Below are 14,425 nucleotides of genomic sequence, written 5' to 3'. Positions count from 1 at the left end.
GGGAATTGGGGAGAAAAGGAGGAAAAGGAGAGGAATTGGGGAGAAAAGGGGGAAAAGGAGGGGGAATTGGGGAGAAAAGGGGGAAAAGGAGAGGAATTTGGGAGAAAAGGGGAAAAGGAGGGGAATTGGGGAGAAAAGGGGGAAAAAGGGGAATTGGGGAGGAAAGGGGGAAAAGGAGGGGAATTGGGGAGAAAAGGGGGAAAAGGAGAGGAACTGAGGAGAAAAGGGGGAAAAGGAGGGGAATTGGGGAGAAAAGGGGGAAAAGGAGGGGAATTTGGGAGAAAAGGGGAAAAGGAGGGGAATTGGGGAGAAAAGGAGGAAAAGGAGGGGAATTGGGGAGAAAAGGGGGAAAAAAAGGGGAATTGGGGAGAAAAGGAGGAAAAGGAGGGGAACTGGGGAGAAAAGGGGGAAAAGGAGAGGAATTGGGGAGAAAAGGGGGAAAAAAGGGGAATTGGGGAGAAAAGGGGGAGAAAAGGAGGGGAATTGGGGAGAAAAGGAGGAAAAGGAGGGGAATTGGGGAGAAAAGGGGGAAAAGGAGGGGAATTGGGGAGAAAAGGGGGAAAAGGAGGGGAATTGGGGAGAAAAGGGGGAAAAGGAGAAGGAATTGGGGAGAAAAGGGGGAAAAGGAGGGGAATTGGGGAGAAAAGGGGGAAAAGGAGGGGAATTGGGGAGAAAAGGGGGAAAAGGAGGGGGAATTGGGGAGAAAAGGGGGAAAAGGAGGGGGAATTGGGGAGAAAAGGGGGAAAAGGAGGGGAATTGGGGAGAAAAGGGGGAAAAGGAGGGGAATTGGGGAGAAAAGGGGGAAAAGGAGGGGAATTGGGGAGAAAAGGGGGGAAAAGGAGGGGGAAAAGGGAAGAAAAGGGGGAAAAGGAGGGGAACTGGGGAGAAAAGGAGGAAAAGGAGGGGAATTGGGGAGAAAAGGGGGAAAAGGAGGGGAAATTGGGGAGAAAAGGAGGAAAAGGAGGGGAATTGGGGAGAAAAGGGGGAAAAGGAGGGGGAATTGGGGAGAAAAGGAGGAAAAGGAGGGGAATTGGGGAGAAAAGGGGGAAAAGGAGGGGGAATTGGGGAGAAAAGGGGGAAAAGGAGGGGGAATTGGGGAGAAAAGGGGGAAAAGGAGGGGAATTGGGGAGAAAAGGGGGAAAAGGAGGGGAATTGGGGAGAAAAGGGGGAAAAGGAGGGGAATTGGGGAGAAAAGGGGGGAAAAGGAGGGGAATTGGGGAGAAAAGGGGGGAAAAAAAGGGGAATTGGGGAGAAAAGGAGGAAAAGGAGGGGAACTGGGGAGAAAAGGGGGAAAAGGAGAGGAATTGGGGAGAAAAGGGGGAAAAAGGGGAATTGGGGAGAAAAGGGGGAGAAAAGGAGGGGAATTGGGGAGAAAAGGAGGAAAAGGAGGGGGAAAAAAAGGGGAATTGGGGAGAAAAGTAGGAAAAGGAGGGGAATTGGGGAGAAAAGGGGGAAAAGGAGGGGGAATTGGGGAGAAAAGGGGGAAAAGGAGGGGGAATTGGGGAGAAAAGGGGAAAAGGAGGGGAATTGGGGAGAAAAGGAGGAAAAGGAGGGGAATTGGGGAGAAAAGGAGGAAAAGGAGGGGGAATTGGGGAGAAAAGGGGAAAAGGAGGGGAATTGGGGAGAAAAGGAGGAAAAGGAGGGGAATTGGGGAGAAAAGGAGGAAAAGGAGGGGAATTGGGGAGAAAAGGGGGAAAAAAAGGGGAATTGGGGAGAAAAGGAGGAAAAGGAGGGGAACTGGGGAGAAAAGGGGGAAAAGGAGAGGAATTGGGGAGAAAAGGGGGAAAAAAGGGGAATTGGGGAGAAAAGGGGGAGAAAAGGAGGGGAATTGGGGAGAAAAGGAGGAAAAGGAGGGGGAAAAAAAGGGGAATTGGGGAGAAAAGTAGGAAAAGGAGGGGAATTGGGGAGAAAAGGGGGAAAGGAGGGGAATTGGGGAGAAAAGGAGGAAAAGGAGGGGAACTGGGGAGAAAAGGGGGAAAAGGAGAAGGAATTGGGGAGAAAAGGGGGAAAAAAAGGGGAATTGGGGAGAAAAGGGGGAGAAAAGGAGGGGGAAAAGGGAAGAAAAGGAGGAAAAGGAGGGGAATTGGGGAGAAAAGGGGGAAAAGGAGGGGGAATCTGGGAATTCTCACCGCGGCCGGGGGCAGGGCGCACTGGCGGACCAGGAATTCCAGGAGCGCTTCCGCCCCCGGCTGCTCCAGGTACCCGCGGGGAGCCATGGAACTGAGGAGCTGCAGCAGCGCCCGCTTCACCTGCCGGGAATAAACGGGAATGAGGGCCTGGAAAACCGGGAATGAGGGGTGGGAATAACGGGAATGAGGGGTGGGAATAATGGGAATGAGGGCCTGGAAAACCGGGAATGAGGGGTGGGAATAATGGGAATGAGGGGTGGGAATAATGGGAACGAAGGGTGGGAATAATGGGAAGGAGTGGTGGGAATAACGGGAATGAGGGGCAGGAATAATGGGAATGAGGGGTGGGAATAATGGGAATGAGGGGTGGGAATAACAGGAATGAGGAGTGGGAATAATGGGAATGAGTGGTGGGAATAATGGGAATGAGGGATGGGAATAATGGGAACGAGGGGTGGGAATAATGGGAATGAGGGGTGGGAATAACAGGAATGACAGGTGGGAATAATGGGAATGAGTGGTGGGAATAACGGGAATGAGGGGTGGGAATAATGGGAATGAGGGGTGGGAATAATGGGAATGAGAGCCGGGAATAACGGGAATGAGGGGTGGGAATAACGGGAATGAGAGCCCGGAAAAACCGGGAATGAGTGGTGGGAATAACGGGAATGAGAGGTGGAAAAACCAGGAATGAGTGTTGGGAAAAATGGGAATGAGTGGTGGGAATAACGGGAATGAGGGGCAGGAATAATGGGAATGAGGGGTGGGAATAACGGGAATGAGGGGTGGGAATAATGGGAATGAGGGATGGGAATAATGGGAATGAGTGGTGGGAATAACGGGAATGAGAGCCCGGAAAAACCGGGAATGAGTGGTGGGAATAACGGGAATGAGGGCCAGGAATAACGGGAATGAGAGGTGGGAATAATGGGAATGAGGAGTGGGAATAATGGGAATGAGAGCCCCGAAAAACAGGGAATGAGCGCCTGGAAAACTGGGAATGAGGGGTGGGAATAATGGGAATGAGGGGTGGGCATAACGGGAATGAGATCTGGGAAAAACGGGAATGAGTGCTGGGAATTCTGGGAATAAGTGCCGGGAATTACAGGACTGAGTGCCCAGAAAAACCAGGAATGAGTGGTGGGAAAAATGGGAATGAGGGGTGGGAATAACGGGAATGAGAGCCCGGAAAAACCAGGAATGAGTGGTGGGAATAACGGGAATGAGGGCCAGGAATAACGGGAATGAGAGGTGGGAATAATGGGAAGGAGGGGTGGGAATAACGGGAATGCCAGGGAATAACAGGAATTCCAGGAACAGCGGGAATTCTGGGAAAAAACCAGGGAGAAATGGGGAGAAAATGGGAGAAACAAAGGGAAAAAATGGGGGAAAAGAGGGGAAAATGGGAAAAATGGGGAAAAAAAGGGGAAAAAAGGGGATAAAAGGGGGAAAAACAGGAAGAACTGGGAAAAAAGGGGGGAAAACACAGGAAAAAAGGGGAAGAGCAGGGGAAAAAATGGGAAAAACTGGGAAAAAAGGGGGGAAAATGGGAAAAAAAGGGGGGAAAATGGGAAAAAAGTGGGAAAAAACAGAAAAAAGTGGGAAAAAAGAGGGAAAAATGGGAAAAACGGGAAAAAGGGGGGGAAATGGGAAAAAAAGGGGAAAAAGTGGGAAAAAAGTGGGAAACTGGGAAAAACTGGGAAAAAAGGGGGAAAAATGGGAAAAATCGGGGAAAAAAGGGGAAAAAGGGGGAAAACCAGGAAGAACTGGGAAAAAAGGGGGGAAAAATGGGAGAAAGGGGGAAAAATGGGAAAAAATGGGAAAAACTGGGAAAAATGGGGGAAAATGGGAAAAAATGGGGACAAAAGAAGAAAAAATGGGGAAAGTAAAAAAAGTGGGGGGAAAAAGTGACAAAATGGGCAAAAAAGGGGGAAAAAGGGGGGGAAAAGGAGAAAAAAGGGGAAAAAGGGGGGGAAATGGGGAAAAAAGGGGATAAAAGGGGATAAAAGTGGGAAAATGGGAAGAACTGGGAAAAAAGAGAGGAAAATGGGTAAAAAGGGGGAAAAATTGGGAAAAACTGGGAAAAACAGGAAAAAATGGGAAAAGGTAGGAAAAAATGGGGAAAAATGAGAAAAAAAGGGAAAATACAGGCGAAAATGGGAAAAATGGGGGGGAAAGCAGAAAAAATGGGAAAAGAAAGAAAAAAGTGGGGGGAAAAAAGTGGGGAAAAAAAGAGGGGAAAAAAGTGACAAAATGGGAAAAATCGGGGAAAAAAGGGGAAAAAAGGGGAAAAATGGCAAGAACTGAGAAAAAAGGGGGGGAAAAAGGGGAAAAAATAGGAAAAAAGGGGAAAAAAACTGGGAAAAAAGTGGGAAAAATGGAGAAAAAAGGGAAAAATGGGGAAAAATGGGAAAAAAAAGGGGAAAAAACAGGGAAAAGTGGGGACAAAAGAAAAAATGGGGAAAGAAAAAAAAAGTGGGGGGAAAAGTGACAAAATGGGCAAAAAAGGGGGGGGAAAGGAGAAAAAAGGGGAAAAAAGTGGGGAAAAAGGGGGAAAATGGGAAAAATCGGGGGAAAAAGGGGATAAAAGTGGGGAAAAAGGGGAAAATGGGAAAAACTGGGGAAAAAGGGGGGAAAATGGGAAAAATCAGGAAAAAAGGGGAAAAAGGGGGATAACAGGGGAAAAAACAGGAAGAACTGGGGAAAAAAAGGGGAAAAGAAAGGGGAAAAAGGGGGGGAAACGGGAAAAAATGGGAAAAACTGGGAAAAATGGGGGAAAATTGGAAAAAATGGGAAAAACTGGGAAAAATGGGGGAAAATGGGGAAAAAAAACGGGAAAAAAGGGGAAAAAGTGGGAAAAAAGAGGGAAAAACGGGAAAAACCAGGAAAAAAGGGGGGGGAAAGTGGGAAAAAAGGGGAGAAAAAGGGGGGAAAATGGGAAAAAAATGGGAGAAAAAGGGAAAAAAGTGGGAAAAAAGAGGGAAAAACGGGAAAAACCGGGAAAAAAGCCAGGAAAAGGCGGGAAAAGCTGGGCAAAGGGAGCCCTCCCGCACTCCCGGGAATGTCAATCCCGGGAATTCCGCTGGGTTCGGAATCTTTGGGAATGGCGGGGGCCCCGCGGGGCCCATCCCGAATTCCCAGGTATTTCCTCAGGAAAATCCCGGATACCTTATTGCTGCCGTCCTGCAGCGGGAACTTCACGGAAGAGACGATGAAGGATTTCTTGCTCTCCAGTTGGGAAGCTGGGAAAAAAACCCCCAAAATCCCGGGAATTCCACCTGGAACGGCTCCGGATCCCGAAAGAACCTCCGGGCTGGCGCCGTTGCCGCCGGGAATTCCCCGATCCCAACCCCAGCGAGGGCCGGCGGGGCCGATCCCGACGCCGTTCCCGGTATCCGCGGGAGGGTGGGGATGGGGAACGGCGGCGGAATTCCCGGGATTGCCGGGATTCCCGGGATTGCCGGGATTCCTGGGATTGCCGGAATTCCCGGGATTGCCGGGATTCCCGGGATTGCCGGAATTCCTGGGATTGCCGGGATTCCCGGGATTGCCGGGATTCCTGGGATTGCCGGGATTCCTGGGATTGCCGGGATTCCCGGGATTGCCGGAATTCCCGGGATTCCTGGGATTGCCGGAATTCCCGGGATTGCCGGGATTCCGGGAACTCACGGGCGCTGTTGATGATCTGGCGCAGGATGAGCAGCGATCCCACGCGGACGCGCTCGGAGCCGCTCTCGAGTTTGGGGAGCAGGAAAAGCAGGAGGCGATCCGGGAAGGAGCAGGCTGGGAAGGGACGGAATCCACGGGATTTACGGGGGGGAAATCATGGAATTCTCGGCCATGGAAAAGGCCCCAGTTCAGTCCAAAGGCGGGGGGAGGGGGGGATGGGGATTCCAGGCGGGAATTGCGGGGGGAGGATTCCCAAAATTCCAGGTGAAGGCGGATCCGGGATTGCCGCGGGTTCGGGAGGAGGCGGAAATTCCCTCCGAGGATTCGGGGAAGGAAAATGGGGAATTTGGGGGTCTGGGAATGGGGAGTTTGGGGTTCAGGGATTGGGGAGTTTGGGAATGAAACCAGGGAATTTGGGATTATGGGAATGGGGAATTTGGGGTTCTGGGAATGGGGAATTTGGGAATGAAATCGGGGAATTTGGGGTTCTGGGAATGGGGAATTTGGGAATGAAATCGGGGAATTTGGGGTTCTGGGAATGGGGAATTTGGGGGTCTGGGAATGGGGAGTTTGGGAATGAAATCAGGGAATTTGGGATTCTGGGATTGGAGAATTTGGGGGTCTGGGAATGGGGAATTTGGGGGTCTGGGAATGGGGAGTTTGGGAATGAAATCAGGGAATTTGGGATTCTGGGATTGGAGAATTTGGGAATTTAATGAGGGAATTTGGGATTCTGGGAATGGGGAATTTGGGAATTAAATCAGGGAATTTGGGGTTCTGGGAATGGGGAATTTGGGATTCAAATTGGGGAATTTGGGGTTCTGGGATTGGGGAATTTGGGAATTAAATCAGGGAATTTGGGGTTCTGGGAATGAGGAATTTGGGATTCTGGGAATGAGGAGTTTGGGATTGAAATTGGGGAATTTGGGGTTCTGGGAATGCGGAATTTGGGAATGAAATCAGGGAATTTGGGATTCTGGGAATGGGGAGTTTGGGATTCAAATTGGGGAATTTGGGGTTCTGGGATTGGGGAATTTGGGAATGAAATCAGGGAATTTGGAAATCTGGGAATGGGGAATTTGGGAATTAAATCAGGGAATTTGGGGTTCTGGGAATGAGGAATTTGGGGTTCTGGGAATGGGGAGTTTGGGATTCCGGGAATGGGGAATTTGGGAATTAAATCAGGGAATTTGGGGTTCTGGGAATGAGGAGTTTGGGAATGAAATCAGGGAATTTGGGGTTCTGGGAATGGAGAATTTGGGGTTCTGGGAATGAGGAATTTGGGAATGAAATCAGGGAATTTGGGATTCTGGGAATGAGGAGTTTGGTACTGAATCAGGGAATTTGGGACTATGGGATTGGGGAGTTTGGGATTCTGGAATTGAGGAATTTGGGATTGAAATTGGGGAATTTGGGATTCTGAGATTGGGGAGTTTGGGATTCTGGGAATGGGGAGTTTGGGATTCTGGAATTGGGGAATTTGGGATGCTGGGATTGGGGAATTTGGGATTCTGGGACGGGGGAATTTGTCCCTCAGCCCCTTGGGGATCCTGGAATTCCAGAGGTTGGGAATTCCCTCCCCCCCCTCCCCCTTTCCCCCAGGGCCCTTCCCGGTTTTTCCTGGGGCTGGGAATGTGGGAATGTGGGAATCTCCCTGTTCCCGCCTCCGGATCCCCATCCCTGTCCCCAAAACGATCCGGGGGGAAAATCCCATTCCCGTTTTTCCGTGGATCCCGGAAAATCCCCCCAAAGCCCCCCCAGCTCCAAATCCAGCCGGGAATGGCGATTCCGGCCTGTTCCGGGGCCTTTTCCGGCTCCGGAATTCTCGGGGGGCTCCTCCAGCTCCGGAGGCTCTGGAAAAATCCATGGAATTCCGGGAATGGCTCACCCAGGACGGAGAAGCAGCGCAGCAGCTCCGTGTGGTTCTTGGCGCTCGTGGGAACGTTGGGATCGGCCGGAGCGCAAATCTGCGGGAAAATGGGGAAAATCTGGGAAAAGTCCGGGAAAAAGTCCGGGAAAGAGTGCTGGAAAAATCCCAGAAAAATCCCAGGAAAATCCCAGGAAAATCTGGGGGAAAGCCCAGAAAAATCAGAGGAAAATCTGGGGAAAATCTGGGATTAAAATCCGGGAAAATCCAGGAAAAATGCAGGAAAAATCCCAGGAAAAGCTGGGAAAAAGCTGGGAAAAAGCTGGGAAAAATTCCAGAAAAGATCCTGGGAATATCCTGGAAAAATCATGGAAAAATCCCAGGAAAGTCACAGAAAAAGTCACAGAAAAAGCCCAGGAAAATCCCGGGAAAAATCCCAGAAAAAATCCTGGAAAAAATCCTGGAAAAATATGGGAAAATCACAGAAAAAGTCCAGGAAAATCCCAAGAAAATCCCAGAAAAAACAAAAATCTGGGAGAAAATCCCAGAAAAATCTGGGAAAAAATCACGGAAAATTCTCGGAAAAACCCCAAAAAAATCCAGGAAAAAATCCCAGAAAAACCTGGGAAAAATCCCAGAAATCCAGGAAAAATCCCAGAAAAACCCCGGAAATAATCCTGGAAAAATCCCAGAAAAACCCTGGAAAAATCCTGGAAAAAAAAACCAGAAAAATCTGGGGAAAATCCCAGAAAAATCCTGGAGAAACCCCAGAAAAATCCGGGGATATATCCCAGAAAAATACGGGCAAAATCCTGGAAAAATCTCAGAAAAATCCAGGAAAAAATCCTAGAAAAAACTGGGGAAAATCCCAGAAAAATCCTGAAAAACCCCAGAAAAATCCTGGAAAAAACCCAGAAAATCCCAGAAAAATCTCAGAAAAAAATCCCAGAAAAACCCCAGAAAAATCCTGGAAAAACCCCAGAAAAATCCTGGAAAAAACCCAGAAAATCCCAGAAAAAATCCCAGAAAAATCTAGGGAAAATCCTGGAAAAATCCCGGAAAAATCCGGGAAAAAATCCCAGAAAAATCCCAGAAAGATCCCAGAAAAGAAACCAGAAAAATCCCAGAAAGATCCCAGAAAAGAAACCAGAAAAATCTGGGGAAAATCCTGCAAAAATCTCAGAAAAACCCCAGAAAAAACCCAGAAAATCCCAGAAAAATCCTGGAAAAAATCCCAGCAAGGGGTGGGGGAAGGGGAGGATTCCAAAGGGGAAATTCCCGGCGGGAATTCCCGACCTGTGGGAGCAGCGTTCCCAGGAGCGGCTCCAGCTGCGCTTCCAAGCTCCGGCTGCCGACGGCCACCGAGGATTCCAGGATCTGGCAAAGGCTCTGTGGGAAGGAGCCGGAAAATCCGGGAAAAATCCCAGAAAAATCCCAGGAAAAATCCCAGAACAATCCTGGGAAAAATCCTAGGAAAAACCCCAGGAAAAATCCCAGAAAAATCCCGGGAAAAATCCCAGAAAAATCCCGGGAAAAATCCCGGGAAAAATCCCGACAAAATCTCGGGAAAAATCCTGGGAAAAATCCTGGAAAAATCCTGGGGAAAAACCCCGGGAAAAACCCAGAAAAATCCCGGGAAAAATCCCAGGAAAAATCACGGGAAAAATCCCGGGAAAGGCGGAGGGATCGGGAGATCCCTCGATCCGAGGGGATATTCCCGGAAATCCTGCGCCAGCCCCACATTCCAGGGATCCCCGGGAATGTTTCCCGGTGCCTCGGAGCCGCCGGGATTCCCGCTGGGATGGGGAATTTCCCACCTTCGATCCCGATCCTGATCCCGATCGTGACCCCAATCCTGATCCCGATCCCAATCCCAATTGCAATCCTAATCAATCCCAATCCTAATCCCAATCCCAATCGATCCCGATCCTGATCCCAATCGAGCCCGATCCCAATCCTGATCCCAATCAATCCCAACCACAGTCCCAATCATGACCCCGAACCCAATCACGATCCCAATCCCGATCAATCCCAATCCCGATCCTGATCCCAATCAATTCCAATCCCAATCCCAATCAATTCCAATCCCAATCCCAATCAATCCCAATCCCAATCCTGATCCAAATCAATCCCGATCCAAAACCCGATCAATCCCGATCCCGATCCCAATCATGACCCTCATCCCGACCCCAAACCCAATCCCGATCAATCCCAATCCCAGTCGTGATCACAACACTGATTCCAATCCTGATCCCAATCCCAATCAATCCCGATCTCAATCCTGATCCTGATCAATCCCAATCCCAATCCCAATCCCAATCCCAATCATGACCCCGATCGCGATCCAAATCCCAATCCCAATCCCAATCCCAATCAATCCCAATCCCAGTCCTGATCACGACCCTGATTCCAATCCCAATCCCAATCAATCCCGATCCCAATCCTGATCCCGATCAATCCCAATCCCAATCCCAATCAAGACCCCGAATCCAATCCTGATCCCAATCCGGATCTCGATCAATCCCAATCCCGATCATGACCCTGATCCCAATCCCGATCAATCCCAATCCCAATCAATCCTGATCCCGATCCCAATCCCAATCAAGACTCTGATTCCAATCCCGATCCCAATCCCAATCCCAACCCAATCCCGACCCCAATTCCTATCAATCCTGACCCCAATCCCAATCCCAATCACGACGCCGATCCTGATCCTGATCCCAATCCCGATCGATCCCAATCCCGATCTCGATTCCAATCCCAATCCCTATCCTAATCCCGGTCAATCCCAATCCCAATCCCAATCAATCCTGATCCCAATCCTGATCCCAATCCTGATCCCAATCCCAATCCCAATCAACCCTGATCCCAATCCCAATCCCAATCAATCCTGATCCCAATCCTGATCCCAATCCCAATCCCAATCCCAATCCCAATCCCAATCCCAATCCCAATCCCAATCCCAATCCCAATCGATCTCCTCCCAGGAATCCTCAGCCTCAGCTCCTTCCCAAAGCCACAAATCCCGGAATTCCCGCTTTTTCCAGGGCGGATATTCCCAAAATTCCCACCACTCCCTCTTTTCCCACCCCTCCTTTCCCGGTAGCAGATCCCACCCTGGATCCCCCTGGATCCTTCCAATCCCGGTTTCGTCCCTTCCCAGAAGATTCCCGGAACATTCCGGAGGCCGGGAAAGAATTCCCGGACCTTGGAGATGGGAAAAGGCTCCGGGTGTTTCTTGTAGAGGCCGAGAATTCCGGGCAGGAGCTTCGGGAGTTGCTCTTCCAGCTTTTCCTCGGGAAGCAGGGAGCTCATGGGGCCCAGGGCCGCCACCACGGCCAGGCGCACCTGGAAATCCGGGAAGAGCGGCGGGAAAAATCCCGGAATTCCGGCGGGAAACTCCGCAGGAAGGCCAAAAATCCCCGAAAAATTCCAGCCCCGGGAAGGTCTCGGAGCCCAAATTCCACCCGCAAGGGGCCTCATCCCAGAAAATTCCCAATCCGGGGGGGGTCCAAGTCCAGGATTCCACACCCAGGGGGGATATCCGGGAAAATTTCACACCCAGGGGGGTTTATCCCGGAAAATTCCACCCTCAGGGCGCTTTCATCCCGAAAATTCCTCAAATCGAATCCCAATCCCAATCCCGATCCAAATCGAAGCCCAATCCCCTTCCCAGTCCCGATCCTGATTGACCCTGATTCCGATCCCAATCCCAATCCCAATCCCAGTGCTGATCCCCGATTCCAATCCTGATCAATCCCAATCCCGATCCCGACCCCAATCCCGATCCATCCCGATCCTGACCAATCCCAATCCCGATCCCGACTGATCCCAATCCCAATTCCGATCTCAATCCCAAGCCTGGTGCCAATCCCGATCCCAATCCCAACCAATCCCAATCCCGATCCCAACCCCGATCCCAATCAATCCCAATCCCGATTCTGATCCCAATCCCAATCCTGATGCTGATCCCAATCCCAACCTCAATCCTGGCCGAACCCGACCCCAATCCCATCCCCGATCCCGATCGATCCCAACCACGATCCCAACCCCGATCCCGATTGATCCCAATCCTGATCCCAATCCCAATCCCAATCCCAATCCCGATCCCGATCCCGATCGATCCCAATCCCGACCGATCCCATCCCCGATCCCAATCGATCCCAATCCCGGTGCCGATCCCAATCCCAACCAATCCCAATCCCAACCGCAACCCCGACCATAATCCCGACCAATCCCAACCCCAATCCCAATCCCAACCCCGATCCCGATCCCAATCGATCCCAATCCCGACCAATCCCAATCCCGATCCCGACTGATCCCAATCCCGATTCTGATTCCAATCCCAATCCTGGTGCCAATCCCGATCCCAATCCCGACCAATCCCAATCCCGATCCCAACCCCGATCCCGATTCCGATCCCAATCGATCCCAATCCCGATTCCGATCCCAATTCCAAGCCTGACGCCAATCCCGATCCCAATCCCAACCAATCCCGATCCCAACCCCGATCTCAATCAATCCCAATCCTGATCCCGATCCCAATCCCAACCTCAATCCTGGCCGAACTCGACCCCAATCCCATCCCCGATCCCGATCGATCCCAACCACGATCCCAACCCCGATCCCGCTTGATCCCAATCCCGATCCCAACCCCGATCCCGATCGATCCCAATCCCAATCCCAACCCTGATCCCGATCGATCCCGATCCTGACCCCGATCCCGATCGATCCCAATCCCAATCCCAACCCCGATCCCGCTCGATCCCGATCCCGACCCCGATCCCGACCCCGATCCCGGCGCTCCCACCTTGGCCTCGCGGTGCTGCAGCCAGGCCGAGAACAGGAGCTCGAAGGCGGCGCCGATTTCCTGGGCAAAGGCGTCCCTGCGGATCGTGGGATCCGGGGCCTGGTCCAGGTTGGCCAAATACTCCTGGATGCTCTCGCTGAAGCGCTGCAGGGCTGCGGAAAACCGGGAATGCCGGGAATTCTGGGGGAATTTGGGGGAATTTGGGGGAATTTTTGGGAATTTTTTGGGAATTTTTTGGGAATTTTTTGGGAATTTTTTGGAATTTTTTGGGAATTTTTTGCAATTTTAAGGGAATTTTTAGGAATTTTTACAAGCTTTGTGGAAGCTTTTTGGAAGCTTCAGGAAGGGTTGGGATTTTTGGGGAATTTTTAGGAATTTTGGGGGGATTTTTTGGGGAATTTTTAGGAATTTTTGGGGGGAATTTTTGGGAAATCCTTTGGAATTTTGGGCAATTTGCAGGAAGTTTTGTGAATTTTTAGGAATTTGGGAGAATTTGGGGGAATTTTGGGAAGGGTTGATCCGGGGCCTGGTCCAGCTTGGCCAAATCCTCCTGGATGCTCTCGCTGAAGCGCTGCAGGGCTGCGGAAAACCGGGAATGCCGGGAATTCTTGGGGAATTTGGGGGAATTTGGGGAATTTTGGGGAATTTTTGGGGAATTTTTGGGGAATTTTCTGGAATTTTTTGCAATTTTAAGGGAATTTTTTGCAATTTTAAGGGAATTTTTAAGAATTTTTAGAAGCTTTGTGGAAGCTTTTTGGAAGCTTCAGGAAGGGTTGGGATTTTTGGGGAATTTTTGGGAATTTTGGGGAATTTTTAGGAATTTTGGGGGGATTTTTTGGGGAATTTTTAGGAATTTTTGGGGGGAATTTTTGGGAAATCCTTTGGAATTTTGGGCAATTTGCAGGAAGTTTTGTGAATTTTTAGGAATTTGGGGGAATTTGGGGGAATTTTTGTGAATTTTTAGAAATTTGGGGGAATTTGGGGGAATTTTTGCGAATTTTTAGGAATTTTTAGGAATTCTGGGGAATTTTTAGGGATTTTTGGAAATTGTTGCAAACTTTTAGGAATTTTGAGGAATTTTTAAGAATTTTTGAAAAATTTTTAGGAATTTTGGAGAATTTGGGGGAATTTTGGGAAGGGTTGATCCGGGGCCTGGTCCAGGTTGGCCAAATACTCCTGGATGCTCTCGCTGAAGCGCTGCAGGGCTGCGGAAAACCGGGAATGCCGGGAATCCTTGGGGAATTTGGGGGAATTTGGGGAATTTTGGGGAATTTTTGGGGAATTTTTTGGGAATTTTTTGGGAATTTTTTGGAATTTTTTGGGAATTTTTTGCAATTTTAAGGGAATTTTTAGGAATTTTTACAAGCTTTGTGGAAGCTTTTTGGAAGCTTCAGGAAGGGTCGGGATTTTTGGGGAATTTTTGGGAATTTTGGGGAATTTTTAGGAATTTTGGGGGGATTTTTTGGGGAATTTTTAGGAATTTTTGGGGGGAATTTTTGGGAAATCCTTTGGAATTTTGGGCAATTTGCAGGAAGTTTTGTGAATTTTTAGGAATTTGGGGGAATTTGGGGGAATTTTTGTGAATTTTTAGAAATTTGGGGGAATTTGGGGGAATTTTTGCGAATTTTTAGGAATTTTTAGGAATTCTGGGGAATTTTTAGGGATTTTTGGAAATTGTTGCAAACTTTTAGGAATTTTGAGGAATTTTTAAGAATTTTTGAAAAATTTTTAGGAATTTTGGAGAATTTGGGGGAATTTTGGGAAGGGTTGATCCGGGGCCTGGTCCAGGTTGGCCAAATACTCCTGGATGCTCTCGCTGAAGCGCTGCAGGGCTGCGGAAAACCGGGAATGCCGGGAATTCTGGGGGAATTTGGGGGAATTTTTGGGGAATTTGCGGGAATTTTGGGGGAATTTTTTGGGGAATTTTTGGGGAATTTTTTGGGGAATTTT

At 49.6% G+C, this 14,425-nt stretch overlaps 1 protein-coding gene across 1 annotated transcript in view; it reads right to left on the bottom strand.

The window, feature by feature from the left end:
* Nucleotides 1-14,425, bottom strand: part of MROH1 (maestro heat like repeat family member 1) — a 101,282-nt gene that overhangs the window by 74,023 nt on the left and 12,834 nt on the right. The window contains exons 6-12 of the mRNA XM_069005627.1: nt 12,476-12,627; nt 10,873-11,013; nt 8,962-9,054; nt 7,687-7,765; nt 5,799-5,912; nt 5,298-5,371; nt 2,130-2,249 (exon numbers count right to left, since the gene is read on the bottom strand). Of these exons, the coding sequence (XP_068861728.1) occupies nt 2,130-2,249; nt 5,298-5,371; nt 5,799-5,912; nt 7,687-7,765; nt 8,962-9,054; nt 10,873-11,013; nt 12,476-12,627 (773 nt within the window). The remainder of the gene's footprint in view (nt 1-2,129; nt 2,250-5,297; nt 5,372-5,798; nt 5,913-7,686; nt 7,766-8,961; nt 9,055-10,872; nt 11,014-12,475; nt 12,628-14,425) is intronic.

This window comes from Aphelocoma coerulescens, chromosome 2 (genome assembly GCF_041296385.1).
Source record: "Aphelocoma coerulescens isolate FSJ_1873_10779 chromosome 2, UR_Acoe_1.0, whole genome shotgun sequence".
Classification (NCBI taxonomy): Eukaryota; Metazoa; Chordata; class Aves; order Passeriformes; family Corvidae; genus Aphelocoma; species Aphelocoma coerulescens.
This window is presented reverse-complemented; position numbering and strand designations above follow the sequence as displayed.